Source organism: Gossypium hirsutum, chromosome D08 (assembly GCF_007990345.1).
Source record: "Gossypium hirsutum isolate 1008001.06 chromosome D08, Gossypium_hirsutum_v2.1, whole genome shotgun sequence".
Classification (NCBI taxonomy): Eukaryota; Viridiplantae; Streptophyta; class Magnoliopsida; order Malvales; family Malvaceae; genus Gossypium; species Gossypium hirsutum.
Genome location: NC_053444.1, coordinates 67637956 through 67653919, shown reverse-complemented (window position 1 = coordinate 67653919; position 15964 = coordinate 67637956). Strand labels below are relative to the sequence as shown.

The 15964-nt window shown below is 28.4% G+C and overlaps 2 protein-coding genes across 2 annotated transcripts; both read right to left on the bottom strand.

Annotated features, from left to right (window-relative positions):
* Positions 1–2947: 2947 nt before the first annotated feature.
* Positions 2948–4207, bottom strand: LOC107928283 (transcription factor JUNGBRUNNEN 1-like). The gene is given in 3 exon segments (NM_001327285.1): positions 2948–3391; positions 3640–3911; positions 3986–4207. Coding segments are annotated over 3 exon segments (870 nt in total). The 5' UTR covers positions 4173–4207; the 3' UTR covers positions 2948–2980.
* A 2861-nt stretch (positions 4208–7068) lies between these two features.
* LOC107928284 (transcription factor JUNGBRUNNEN 1) lies at positions 7069–8377 on the bottom strand. Its single transcript, XM_016859475.2, has 3 exons — positions 8064–8377; positions 7714–7985; positions 7069–7574 (listed from the first exon to the last, which is right to left on the bottom strand). The coding sequence occupies exons 1-3, from the start codon at positions 8248–8250 to the stop codon at positions 7173–7175; spliced, it is 861 nt and encodes a 286-aa protein (XP_016714964.2). The 5' UTR covers positions 8251–8377; the 3' UTR covers positions 7069–7172.
* Between the last annotated feature and the right edge of the window lie 7587 nt (positions 8378–15964).

Sequence of the window (15964 nt, the reverse complement as noted above, 5' to 3'; positions counted from 1 at the left end):
AAAGCTTTAAGTCCACAGTATGTTGATTGTCTTTATGAATAACCTCAAAGCCACTATCTCCATTCTAAGCCAACCTGCAATGTGTTAACCATTGCATATTTCTTTCCAACCTTTGTTAGTTCTCCATTTCTTAGCCCATGTTCTCTTCACATGCATCTTTTTCATCACCAAAATTCTTATTTCTTCAAGCATAGAGATTATTGGCTTACATCTTACATAAACAATCCAGCCATTGAAGTCCTCAGCAATATTGTTGTCAGCTGCATCACATTTCTCCAGAAGGTGTTTAATTGATTTCTCACTCATTTCCTTTAAATCTTTAGGTTATCATCAAAATTTTCCATGAATTTACTTCTGACACGTTCTAAAACTGCATCTTTCGATTTCTCCTTTTCCATTTCCTTTACTAATTGATCCAAATTTGGATAATCTTACTTGATAACTTCAACCTGGTCCTGCATAAATAAAAACAAAAATGTCAGAATTTAAAAAAAGAAATTCTAAATTAAGCCCAACAAAGGGCCTACATCCATCTTTTCACCCTTCTTTCAAAGCATTCAACCAAACATACATCTTGTACATCTCATTTTGTTAAGAAAAAAAAATGGTATAGACCATAAAATATGTATATAAATTGGTACTTGTTACCAGACCAGATCATGTTGAAGTCATTCGTTTAGGCTCATTCGAAAAGTGTGAGATTTTGGGCAAAAATATAAGTCTGAAAAATGAGTTTAGATAAAAAAATAAAACTTATTTTCTAAATATGTTAGGTCTTAATAAGAATTTTTGGCCTGGCCCGGCCCTAACTGCCTAAATTTTTTTCCATGCTATTATTTTGCTTTTGTTTTGCTATTATTTTATTGTTATCATTTAAATATAGTATAACTCTTATTCTACTGTTAATTTTACTATTATTTTAGAGTTGTTTACTTGATAAGTTGCAACTATATTAGTGCTATTAAGCATAGACACTATTTTTAATGTACTTCCAGTTTGTTGGAAACATTTATTTTAATATTATTAGTGTACTTGATGTATTATATTTTTTAAATTTATTTTTATATAAAAAATAATATAAAATTTTTAATACAGGAAGATTGGGTCAGGCTCGAGTTTATCATTTTTATCTAAGTTGAGCTTGGACAAAATTTTAAGCCTATTTTTTAGGCCAGGCCAAGTCATGGCTTAGAAAATAGGCCTAAATTTTGGCATAAGCCCGACCCAACACATGATAAGATCTACTTGTAACAAATATATATATATATATATAAATACCAACTTGATAAATTTAGTATAGTTTAAGTCTTAAGCATTTTTAAAATTAGGGTAACAAGTTATTTTAAATCCCAAATTTATAAATGGATGCTTGTTATTTACTTTAAAGACCTAATGACAAAAAATTTGGATCCCATGGAATTGCACCTCTAAATATCTCACTATAGTCGATAATTTTATGCTGTATTATTGCACTCAATAATTAATTTAAATTTTTTAACTTACTTGTTATAATAAAATTTAATTTTCTATGGAAACGTGATAGGATGATCTCTTTTTTTAAAGTATTTTTGTATTAAAAATAACCTGAACAATTTATGTATATGATTTTTTTATGATAATGGTCAATGAAACTACACTCGTCCAATATTGACTGAAAAATATGAAATATTCGGTCAACAAAGACAGGAATAAATAATAATAAATTATTTTGACGAACTCATAGTCATTATTTGGTTGATTTTTGGACCAAATAATTGTCAACAAAAGCGGCTTAATTATTGGCTTTAAACTTTATGTAGACTATAAAATATGTCTGTCAAAATCTATACACATAAAAGTAAGGTCCCAACATTCACGTGTTGTTTTTTTTTTCTACTTACCTCAATTTTTCGTTTTCATCCTTATATTATGTTTGATTGTGTAATTAATTAGTGTATATAGTTTATTTCAATCACATTAATGTTGATGTAACTTTTTTTCAGAGTATTATTTCAATAAAAAAATTTATATCGTGACAAATTTAAATAGGATTTTTTTTAATCTTAATCTGTATTTTCAACATTATTTTTATTGTTACGTGACTATCAAGTGAATATATATTAATTTCAAAATGTCATACCAGTGAATCTAATAGAAAATTTTTAATAGTGATAATTATTAGACTTGGATTTTTAGATTCAAAAAGTAGAGTGACTAAATTCTGAAAAATAAAAGTAGGGGAATGAATTCTAACTTCACAAAGTTTATAGAGGCTTGGTACATATTTTAACTTTCAAAATTTTTACTTTATAATTTGACATCATAATCAATCCAACGCAAAGTGTGGGGAACCATACTAGTCATTTTTAAATGTAATGTCAATGAGATTTTGACTTAACGGTAAAGTTATAGGAATTTTAAAAATTTATGTTTGAGACAACCCTGTATACAAGGGTGAAGGGAGGGAGGGAGGCAGGGCCTGGTCCCCCTAAAATAGGAAATTTTTACTTAAGACCCCAAAATTCATAAAATTATAAGTTAATTTAGGAAAAAATTATTCTTTGAGTACCAAAAATGCTAAAATTTCAATTTAGCTATTTTTTTTAAACTCATAAAGATATAAGTCAATACAATGACGAAAATACAATTTAGCTCTTGTAAGAACATTTAACTTAATTTCGACCCCTAAAATTTTTTTGACTTTGTCCTTACTTATGTATTGTAAACTATTTGTGGATTCTTAGTTTAAATTTATTCTATTTTTAAATCTGGGTCTAAATATTCTTAATTTAATGTATTTATTTAAATTATTTTTTACTTTTTTATTATTTGTTATATAAAATAAATATATACATGCTTTCTAAATAAGTGAATTTGTGGTATAAGTCAATTGGGTATACTATCAACGTTGGATATTAGTGTTGTGAAAAACAACGAAAAGTTTTTCCTAGAAAGAGAAAAAAAAACTAATACAATATTAAATCTAATTAAAAATTATTTTTCACAAAAGAAAGGGATCAAGATCCAATTCTACAACTGATTTAAGCTCATCCCAATTAGCATTTGTGAAGAAATCATTTTCAGTAGAAAAGCTTGAAGATGGTGATGATGATGATACCATACATTGCATCTCTTCATGATACCATTCCCTTCTGCAACTCCCATCATTCTTCATATGATCCATAACCATCTCACCATCACCACCATCATCATCATCATTATCATCATAGTTTTCAATGCTTTGAGAGCCAAATGTAATGTAATTTTCATGGCTGCTGGATTCTACACTGCAACGTTCATAGCCATGTACGCCATTGCCATTGCTAGTTGAAGCTCGTTTAGCAGCACCTTGTCTCCATTCTTGTTTGTTCTTTTTATGCCGCTTGAAAATTCGACATATTGTCCATACTTCCTGCAAAGCGGGTCGGGATTAAATTAGTATTTTTACGGGAGTCGAAATGTAATTTCGTTATTGTATAAACTTATATCTTTATAAATTTTAAAGAGAACATTTACTTGTAACTTGTAAGGTCAATACCAAAATTGCTGGAATCAAAGATGAATTGAAGGAAAATTTACCATTATATCAATTTATTATTTGTTGATCATATGAAGCAAAAATGAACGAGAGCCCTTTAAAAATATTTTGAAGTTACTTACAGCATCTTGTGCAGTCAATGTGGGATTGGGAAGGCGAAATTCATGCATCATCCAATCGGTTTTAGTTCCTTTGCCTGCACTTCCACGGTAATACACCAACGTTTTCTTTAGCCCGATGGCTTCACTGCTTCCGACCGAAAAAACAGGCTTATCGATACCTGTCGCTTTCCAAAACCCCGATCCCGTCACCCGATTCGGTCTTACGCTGTTTCGATATTTCCTTCCTCGTCTACAAAAGAAATACAATTCGTTCTCTCCCATCATGCTGGTTTCTGCATATATACAAAGTGAATCATTAACATGTTAAAATTCATATGACTGTAAGAGTAATAATCGAGGAACGTACTTGGGAGATCAGAGGGGTCGTATTTATAGATATCGATCTGTTTGATGAGTTCGATTCTTAAGGATTTGTTGTCGACTTTTCGTCGAAGGTAAAACCCGATGAGCTCTTCGTCGGTCGGGTGGAATCGGAAACCGGGAAGTGGAACATCTTCGTCCACAGTAGTGGTGGTGCCATGGACCATGTTCATCTTTGATCCTTTTTGCTGGCTAAGTAAAAGGCACAAATATTTTTACATCGTTTTAATTTGGCTATGTATGTGTATATATACTGAGAAGGCCAAGATGAACCTTCTTAAATAAATAAATAATAATATTTAATAATGTTGTGCAAAAAATATAAATAAAAATATTGTTGAGATGAAGTCATCTTATGGTTGAGGTCAAGTCAAATTATTGACTCATAGGGATTGTAAATGCTCATTCAGCTTAGAAACAGTCTTTCTTTCTTTTCTGTTTTTATTATTCCAAATTTAGATTGTTTTATTTTTGGTAAAATTTTGATTTCGGTCCCTATACTAAAGATTTAGCCGGCAAAATTCTGTCCATTAGCACATGTAACTATTCCGGTTAAAACACCAATGTCTATTTTTTTTAATAAAAGGAATCTCTTTATCGAAAAATATGTTTTTAAAAGAAGGTGAATATTTAATGCACTGTTAAGGAATAAGTATCATACATTGTCCGTGCATAAGAATAATAATATGACATTTTATTACAGATGAGAAAAAAAATAGTGAAAGAAAAATGAGAATGAATAAGGATAAGAATAGAAAAAAAAATTATTATTTTACTAGAAATGTTGAATGTTAAGCAAGATGAAAATGAATAAGAATACAATCATGAAACTTAAATTAATGAGAAACTTCAACTTATATAGAAATGCATGCACTATATTGATTAAAATAAAAGTCAACTAATGACAGACAAATAAAAAAAGAGTAGAACCTTGAGGTGGACCGATGAGTGAGGGAGGGGGCAGCTAGCGAGTACTTCTCCGACCAACCAACGTTGACCGACGGACGAAAGCGGGGGCAACGAGCGGAGAACAGCAGCGGCCAACGGGGATCAGTGATAGAGAGCGAAAGAGGTTTTGGAACCGGGGGAAACTAACGATGGAACCTAACATTGTTTACAAAGTAGATTTAGCGGCGTTTGTTATTAAAACGCCGCTATAGTACTTAAATGCCACTACACTTTTTATAACTAATATGATGTTTTTAACTAAATATCTTTTTTTAAGTTGCCAAAAAAATTAGCAGCGATTCTCTAAGAAAACGTCGGAATTTGACTCACCATTAGCAGCGTTTGTCTTGTCAAACACCACTGTATGGCGTTTTTCCCAAAGCGTCAGTAAATATTAACATTTACCAGCGTTTGCCCGTTAAAAGTGACATGTAGTGGCATTTTCTTGACAAACGTTGCTAATTCTAAAAACTGGTGGCATTTTGCTTAAAATGTCGCTATATACATATTTTTCCAGTCTAATGTAATTAACTTAACAAAATGTTAAAAGCATGAAAAACCAAATTTAGACCACAGTGCTCAGTCAAATATAAATTTAATTAAACAAATCAAAATCTTACCATGACCTTGAAAATGTCATATATAAATAAAACAAAAAAATAATCAATATATCCAATTCCATATATATTCTTACAAGTTATTCCACAATATAGAATATGCTTCTTAGACTAAGAAAAAGAAATTTTAAAGCATTTTTTTTAAGTATGGGATAATAACAACATTTAGTCCCCGAATTCTTTTTAATCCATATTTGTTTCAAAACTTGACTGTTTTTCTCAATTTAATCTTTAATTTTGAATTACGTTAAAGTGTGATGATGTGGAACTCTGAGATTATGACATATCATCATATGTCATAATCTATACAGATAAAGGTAAGGTTATAACAGTCTTACCATTTTAACACGTATTTTTTTTTTACATTATAAGATGATTGTCAAATTTTGTTTTGACTCTTATAGCATGTTGAAATTTGAGATTTAATTTATATATTTTAATTTTTTTATTTAATTTGGTTCCTTTAGTTTTATAATGTATTTAGCTAGTCTAAATAGTTAATATTATTAACTATTTCAATCAACATGTTGACGTCAATTTTTATTAAGAACAGTATTCTAGTAAAAAATATTTCATGAAGATGAGTTCAAATAGGTGTTTTTTTTAATAAAAAAATCCTAATCAGTATTTCAACATTATTTTTATTATTACATGACTGCCTAGTGAATATATATTAATTTCAAGAAGTCAAGTCACACCTATGGATTTAATAGAAGAAGATTAACAGTAGTACCCAAGGCTTTTAGAATCGGACTTGTGGTTAAACTGATCAGGCCATTGGTTCATCGGTCCAACTGGTTCGACTAGTCCATCCGATTCAATTAAACAAATCGTTAAAAAGATTATAGAAAAAATATTTAAATTGTGGTTCAACTAGTTCAGCCGTCCGGTTCAATCGGTTTTTTGCTCTGTTCAACCGATCTGTACCGGATTTTAAGCTAATCGGCTCAATGTCCTTCTCCAGAGTAGTACCTTAGCCAATTCTCGATCCAACCGGTCAGTCCGATTTGGTTCAAGCAACTTTGGTGGTAACTACTAGACTTGAATTTTTAAATTTAAAAATTAGAGTGGCTGAATTTCTAAAAGTAATAGTAGAGTAGGGGACTAAATTTCAAATGTATGAGAGGTGTATGGAGACTTAATACACATTTTAACCTTTAAATTTTCACTTTATAATTTGACATAATTATCAATCTAATACGAAACATGAGGAACCATACTAGTAATTTTTAAATGTAATATCAATGAGATGTTGATTTAATAGTAAAGTTATATTTTAGCAATTTTAAAATTTTACGTTCGAAACTCACCCTGTATACAGGGATGAATGGAGGCGCAGGGTCTGGTCCCTCCTAAAATGAGAAATTTTTGCTTTAAACTCCCCTAAATTTCATAAAATCATAAGTTAATTAATTTATGATAAAATTATACCTTGAGTCCCAAAAACAAAAAAAATTTGATTTAATCTTTTTAAAAGTCATAAAGATATAAATTAATACAAGAGTGAAATTGTAATTTAACTCTTATAAAAATATATAATTTAATCTCGACCCCTAAATTCTTAGAGTAAATTTATTCTATTTTTAAGGGCCATCATAGTATATCTCATTAAAAATGATTTTTCGCGAAATGAAAGGGATCAAGATCCAAGTCTACAATTGATTTAAGCTCATCCCAATTGGCATTTGTGAAGAAATCATTTTCTGTTGAAAAGCTTGAAGATGATGATGATGCCATACATTGCATCTCTCCATGATACCATTCCCTTCTGCAACTCCCATCATTCATCATATGATCCATAACCATCTCACCATCATCATCATCATAGTTTTCAACATTCTGAGACCCCAATGTAATGTAATTTTCATGGCTGCTGGATCCCACACTGCCACTTTCATAGCCTTGTACACCATTGCCATTGCCAGTTGAAGCTGGTTTAGCAGCACCTTGTCTCCAATCTTGTTTGATTTTTCTATGCCGCTTGAAACATCGACATATCGTCCATACTTCCTGCAACCCCAAAAACATGTATTACGTTACGAATCGATTAAATATAGTATCTTAACGATGGCTGCATGAACCAATTGATTAAGTTTCGATCAAAGCGAACTGAATGGAGGCCCTTTAACAATACTTTCAAGCTACTTACAGCATCTTGTGCCGTCATTGTGGGATTGGGGAGGCGAAATTCATGCATCATCCAATCGGTTTTAGTTCCTTTGCCCCCACTTCCACGGTAGTACACTAACGTTTTCTTAAGCCCGATGGCTTCACCACCTTCAACCGAAAAAACAGGCTTGTCGATGCCCGTTGCTTTCCAGAACCCCGACTCTGTCACCCGGTTCGGTCTTACGCTGTTCCGGTACTTCCTTCCTCGTCTACAAAAGAAATACAATTCATTCTCTCCCACCATGCCAGTTTCTGCGTGTATATACAAAAAGAATCATTAACATGTCAAAATTCATATAACTATGATAATAATATGGTTGAAGTACGTACTCGGGAGATCGGAAGGATCGTATTTGTAGATATCGATCTCTTTGATGAGTTCGATTGTGAGGGGTTTGTTGTCGACTTTTCGTCGAAGGTAAAACCCGACGAGCTCTTCATCTGTCGGGTGGAATCGGAAACCTGGAAGTGGAACATCTTCGTCCACAGTAGAGGTGGTGCCATGGACCATGCTCATCTTTGATGATCTTTTTGCTGGCTAAGTGAAGTAAAAGGCTCAAATATTTTTACATCCTTTTAATCTGCCTAGGTATGTGTATATATACTGTGAAGATTTTGTAACATAGGCGAAGGTGAACCTTCCTAAATAGTACGGATAATATTAAGTTTAGCCTTTAATGTTTATTTTTTTGTCAATTTGGTCCGTACTTTTTTAGCTAAATTTGATCCCTATCTTTTAAAAAAATCAAATTTGACAATTAATCTTTCAAAAAGAGTTGAATTTACCAGTTAACTTTTAAATTACTTATTAACATGGCATATAAGACAAATAATATCATGTTAGCATTAACTACATGTGGACTGTCATGCGGATTGTCATTCCAATATCATTAGAAAATTAACTTTTTATCTACATTTCTATTAAAAAAATTACTTTTTTTGAAAGGTTAATGGCTAATTTTAGCTCAAAAAAAGAATAAAGGTTAAATTGACAAAAGATATAAACGTCAAAGAGTTAAATTTATAATATGCCAAATAATAATAAATTGTTATGGGCTTATTAAAAAACAGCCCTCGAGCTATATTTCTTTTTAATGTTAGGTACCTGAACTATAATTCTTTAACCATAATGGACCCTTATCGTTTAAAAAACACTTAAGCCAATCAAGAATTGACACATAATTAAAAATATATTTTCCTTAGCTATAAAATAAATAAATAAAAAAGAAAATAGCTAAACGAGAAATTAACATTAATATTAAATAAAAATTATATTAAAATTTTAAAATATCATATATCCCTCCTCCTTCATCTAACCTCATTTCTAGTAAACCTCCATCACCATTCGATTGGATTGATTGAAATTTGATTATTTCTTTAATTGCTTTAACTCTATAAAAAAATACCAAAAATATATCAAGAATTAATGAGAAATTATTATGTGTCGACTCCCGATTGGTTGAAATGATTTTTTTTAACGAAGATAACAAGTGGGGCCATAACGGTTACAAAATTATAATTTAGGTACCTGATTTGATAAAAAAAAAGTTGAAGTACCCAACTCAAAAAGAAGTATTGTTTGAGGGCTTACCATTGATTAAGCCATTGTTAAGATGCAGTTGAAGTCCAGTCAAATTATTGACTCATACTAAATGCCCAATCACCTTAGAAACAGTCTTTTCTTTTTCTTCTTCTTAATTGTATTGATGATATTATGGCCCACGGGAAGTGTCCAAACTGGTTCCATCAGTTTTAGTGTCACTTTTCGACTTCTAGAAAATATTATGTTTTATATTTTATCAAATTATGATTCCGGTCCCTCTACTTTACATTCAACTTTTATATTTTAAGTTGCCATAATTTTATTTTTATAATTTTATTACTTAATTTAAACCACTTACACTTATTCTGATTAAAACGTTACAGTTTTTAAGAAAGGGTGAATATTTGATATAGTGCCGATGTATGAGTCTCATATACTGTCAATGAACAATAACACAATACCTCGTCATTGGTAAAATATCAATAACTTTACATACACATAATTAAATATTGAGTGTAATGATTATATTTTTCTCAAGTTTTGAGTTTGGAGCTTAACATTTAGGTGTCAAATGAGAGTCTAATTTTAACTATTGTTCCATATAAATTAAGACAAATGTCAATATGTTATTTTACTATCAAACCAACCTGTATAATCAATTTTTTTATAAATTTTAATTATGTGACATAAAATCAATAAATGCTTTTAAGCATTTTAGTTATGTTGGTTGGCTCCTTATTCAAAAGAAACAGAAAACATAACATGTATATGTTCAACAATGGCTAGAGGGTGAGGACTGAGGACCATTTTAAAGTGCATCGGATTCGCAATGAATGGTCCATTTTTTTACAAGAAAGAGAGCGAGTCTTTCAAGAACTATAATAAAAAAACCCTTCCATGACTTTAATCAATAAAAAAAAGGAGCAAACTTCAAAATTAATATTTAGAAATTCGATCCGTGATTGAATTGATTAGATCATTAATTTAACAATAATTAAATAAATAAAATATTGAAAATTTTATAAAACCGATTCAATCGTCGATTTCTTTATCCTGGTTTCAAGCTTTTTTTTGTCATTTTTAAACGGTTTGTTCATAGGCTAGTTCAATCCATTTGTTTATACTAATATACTGGCCGATTCTTGATCTAACTGGTCCAGTTCAATTTTGTGAACTGTCCCTAGGCAGGGACCTTAGTCCCCCTTACCAAATGGGCAAATCCATTTTCAAAAATTAAAAGTTTCAATTTAATCTTTTTAACCTTCGATTAAATGAAAAAAAAATGAAATTTTAGTCCTTTTGAAAACTTTATACTCTAATATAAGCCTTTTTAATACACAATTTTTAGCTATTTTATTAAGTTCCCATAAGTATCCTTTACATTAATGGTCATTCGATATCGTTGAGATTAATTGCATCAAATCTCTCCAAATTATGATTAAAATTTTAAAACATTTTCATTATAAAATTTAAATTAACTCAAATTGTTTATACGATAAGGTGAATATAAGCTTAAAATTTGATCCACATGTTAAATATAAGGTCAAATTTGAGTTAGTATTGCCTTAGTTGACGGCTAGGCTACTAGAAGAATATGATTGATGTGATATTGATATTTTGTAGACTCAATTAGAATATTTTAAAATTTGAGAACTAAATTTAAAATTTGAATCACAATTTGAGGATGTATGATGTAATTAACCTAATTAGCAAAATGTTAAAAACGTGAAAAACAAAATTAGACCACTCTGCTCAGTCAAATATGGACTTGATTGAACAAATCAAAATCTTACCATGACCTTGAAAATACCATATATAAATAAATAAATAAAAACAGTCATATATCCAATTCCATATATATTCTTACAATTTATTCCTCGATAGAGTATGCTTCTTAAACCAAGGAAAAGAAAGTTAAAATCATATTTTTAAGACATTTAATCCTTTTTTTTTTCACATTGATTTTGAAATTTGATAATTTTTTTAATTTAATCTTTAAATTTGGATTTTATTAAAGTTTGGATAATATGAAAATCAGAAATTGTAGATGTCATCACTTGATTTTTTTTAAATTATAATTTTTTAATAATTTTTATATTTTATATTTTAACATTTTTAGGGCATAAAAGTTGTACGTCAAAATCGATACAGATAAATGTAAGGGCCCAACAGTCTTACCAATTGAAAATTTGAAACGTATTCTTTTTTTTTTTTCTCTTTGTAAGATAATGGTGAAATTTTCGTTTTGACCCTTATATTATGTTAAAATTTAATATTTAATTTACATACTCTAATTTAAAATATATATTGGTTCATTTACTTTTATAATATAATTAGCTAATCTAAATAGTTAATATTTTTAACTATTTCAATTAAAACGTTGACAACAATTTATCTTAAGAATCTATTTGAACAAAAAAAATATTTTATCATGATGAGCCCAAATGGGTTTTTTATTATTTAAATCCTAATCAGTACTTTCAATATTAATTTTATTTTTACATGACTACCAAATGAATATATCTATATTAATTTCAAAATGTCACACCTATAAATCTAATAGAAGAATTTAAATAGAGGTAACTATTGAACTTAAATTTTTAAATTCAGAAAGTAGAGGGATTAAATTCTTGAAAATAAAAGTAAGAATCTAAATTCCAAATGTAAGAAGAGTATAGAGACTTAGTGTATACTTTAACCTTCAAAAATTATACTTTGGCTCCCACAAATGTTACAATTTTGATTTAATCATTTTGAAAACCATAAAAATATAAGTCAATATAAGGGTGAAATTGTAATTTATCTCTTGTAAAAATATATAACTTAATCTGGGCCCCTAAAAAATTTCTAGCTTCATCCTTACTCGTATATTGTAAACTATAAGTGGGATCTTAGTATAAATTTATTCTCATTTTTAAGTCACATCATTTGTGGGTCATATCCAGCTTTATTTCGATCATCAATTCGATTATGTTGACTTTTATTATATATATTTTGTTTTACTTTCATCTTGTGATTGTGCTTAATTTTGAATATAATTATTGTGATGTATTAATTATAATTGTAATTATACTTGTAACCTCGATTTAATATGATTAGTATATCTTATATTTAGTGAGGATTAGATCCATTCCCAACTCAAGTGGCTTGCCAGCTCAGTTGGTTTGGAGGTGGAGGCTTGAATTAGTTTGACTTTAAATCAGAATTCAATTTAAATTAAATAAAAATAATTATAAAATATATAAATATTCTACTATTTTAATACCTTACCGAGTAGCATTTGACAAAATCACTACCGTCCATCATTACGACAGTTGTTTGTCATATTTGAGTTGTCAATTTATAAAAACTAATAGGTGGTTATTGAAGATTGGATCAGATTCGAGTGAATTAAGACAATCCTTATTCGGTGGAGAATTGATCATGCATATGCTATTATTATTTGTTATGTAATTGTTACTTTTAATATTTGAAAATAGCTCATGTACTTTTTAAAATTTTGAAATTCAGTCAATGTATTTTCATTATCAGGAATTTAATCTTTCTATTCAGATTTCAAAATTCAGACTCGATTGTTAGTACTATTTTTTTTATTAAATTTGTTGATGCCACATTTCGGAACTAAACAAACACTCACTTAATAACTATGTATTTAAAAAATAATATTGTGATGAACTTCATATAGGCACCTAATTTTATGTAAAGTCCGCGATCTCAATTGAGCTTCGAAATGTTTGTAAGCAGAATTATTTCAATTTCAAAGTTAAGTTAATACTGATTTAAATTTGAAGTTGATATAAAGACTACATTGAACTCCTTTTGCAAAATTTAAGGGTTTCTAACTTTAATTTAATTTCTGAAATTTGGTATCAACGGAAATATATTTGGATATCCACATATGTTTTCTATAGAAAAAAAATCATTTTTTTTTGTATTGAATAAATTTATTTTTGCTGTTTTAGAAATTTATATTTTTAAATAAAATAATTTTTCTTAAAATATTAGAAGTGTTCATGGGCCTGGCCGAAAATGATTTTGGCCCGCGTCCCAGGCTTGGGCCTGGCCCTGCCTGAATTATGGGCCCAAAATTTTGTCCAGGTCCGACCCGAAAAAAATTCCTAAGTCCGAGTCCGAACCGGCCCGGCTCTTTTTTAAATAAACACTAAAAATTTATTTTAAAAATATTTTAAAATTAAAAAATAAAATATATATTTATTATATTCGGGCCGGGCCGGACCGAACCCGGGCCAAAAAAAGTGGTGCCCGAACGGGCCTCTCTTTTTTTGCCCAAACCCATATTTTGGGCCTATATTTTTACCCGAACCCTCTCATATTTCGGGCGGATCATTGGGCCGGGCCGGGCCACCCGGCCCATGAACACCTCTACTACCCATTTATTTAGGTTTTGTCCAAATCAAGTCCATGTCCAAGTACCCAAATTAATTTTAAGTTGAATTCAAGCCCAATTTTTTTTGTAAATTCAATGTGAAATCCAAAGTAATAAATAAATAAACCCTCCCTTCAAACTTAACCACAAAATCAAAAGGGCAAAACAAATTCCTATTCAATATTGCACAAACCAGCAAAATAGAAATATAAGTTAGCCCAATCCGAAACGCATCTCTTCAATAAATATTACAGCTTTAATCGTTCCCAAATTTTTCAATAAATGTTAAGTAATTGAGTACTTGAGTTGTCAAAATGTATTAAAAAAGTTCTCAAATTTTTTTAAAAAAAGCAATTAAGCATTTGTCTTTTTTTTTTTTGCACTCAATTAGATACTTTAACAATTGACTGTTAAAGTTAATTGCCCATAATTTTTTTTAGTTAAAGTCACCCCACGGTGTGACATGCGGAAAAAAATATAAAAAATAAAAGTTATAAAAATTATTAAATTTTAATAAAAATATTTCAATTTTATTAAAAATTAGAAATATGTATATATTGTAAAAAATATAAAAAATTGTAAAATTTTATAAAAATCATAAAAAATTAAAAATTGCATCAAAAATGCTATTTAACCATTAACTTTAACAGTTGGTTATTGAAGTTAACTACTCTCAAATTTTTTTTCAGTTAAAGCCATCACGTCTCGCAACACAACGTCATGTAGTGAAAAATGATAAGATAAAAATAAAAATCAATAAAAGTTATAGAAATTTTATAAAATGATTCTTTTGGTACAATAGTTTTTATAATTTTTTATACAAATTTTATATTTCTTTACACTTTTTATAACTTTCTTACGACTTTATAAAATTTTATAATTTTTTCCTATATTTCTATATATTTTATAATTTTTTTACAATTTTTATAATTTATTCTAATTTTTAATAAATTTTTAATATTTTGATGTTTTTATTAAAATTTAATAATTTTTATTTTTAGATTTTTTGCCACATGTCACGTCGTGGTTGTGGCTTTAACTAAAAAAAATTAGGGGCAGTTAACTTTAATGGTCAACTGTTAAAGTACCCAATTGAGTGCAAAAAAAAATAGGGACTTAATTACTTTTTTTGAAAAAGTTTGAGGGTATTTTTTTTATGCATTTTGATAGTTCAAATACTCAATCAAGTGCAAAAAAAGGGGGCTTAATTGCTTTTTTTTTGAAAAAAAGTTTAAGAGTTTTTTATACTCTTAAGCACTTTAATCATAAAACAAATGTTTAGACTTGGAATGCCTTTGGATTGGCGGTACCTCAAATAAAATTAAAAACAACGGTGGCGGTGAAATTAACAATATATGAAAAACTATAGTTAATGTTAATGTTAGTTTTGATTGTTGCTAGAAGAAACTCCGATTAAAAAAAAAAACTAAAACTACAAACATTTTTTAGACTAGAATATATGCAAGAGGATGTACTTTGTTATCTTGGACAAGGAAGTAAGAGTTTCAAGAGAAAAGCTAGAGAATTCTTTTTTATTGGACAAAAGAATTGTAAGTTTGTTTAACTGAAAATGACTTTTATCAAATTTTTTTTGAAAAATGACTTACTTTCCTGAAAAAGTTAATATTTTATGGTGTTTTGATGAATCTATGTAAAATATTTTATGTTGTTTGACATTTCTTAAAAATATTTCATAAAAATTGTTTTCAATGAAACAAACTTACATTTAAGATTTTATTATATTTTCATTGTTTAATTGAGTTTATTTTATATATATATACATATATATAAATTTATATTTTACATTGTCTTTGCATATATTAAAAATATTTTATTAAATTTAAGTTCATTATAATGTCATTTTTTAGTTACATGGTTATCAAGTGAGTATTTTTTATTTAAAAATATGACATCAACAAATTTGACAAATAAATTTAACAATGCCAACAATTGAACTTGATTTTCAAATCTGAAAAGTAGAGGGACTAAATTCTTAAAAATAAAAGTACAAATTACAAACTTGCAAAGAGTACATAAACTTATGACATATTTTAACCATTTATACTACAAAACATTTATTATTAATATATTTATAATTGTAATAAATATTTATTATTAAAATATTAATATTAAATATTTTCAATAATATGTAAAGAATATTATTTAAAATTATTATTAAAATAAAATTGAAATATTAAATATTTTATTAAAATAATAAATTACATTAATAATTTATTATATGACTAAATATAAATAATTAAATATGTATGTTTAATAATATTGAAAAATATAATATTTTAT

Coding starts and splice junctions, on each gene's coding strand:
- LOC107928284 (XM_016859475.2), bottom strand. CDS start 8,250: ATGAGCATGGTCCATGGCACCACCTCTACTGTGGACGAAGATGTTCCA. Junction 7,986..8,063: donor CGATCCTTCCGATCTCCCGA/GTACGTACTTCA, acceptor ATATACACGCAG/AAACTGGCATGGTGGGAGAG. Junction 7,575..7,713: donor CAATGACGGCACAAGATGCT/GTAAGTAGCTTG, acceptor TTGGGGTTGCAG/GAAGTATGGACGATATGTCG.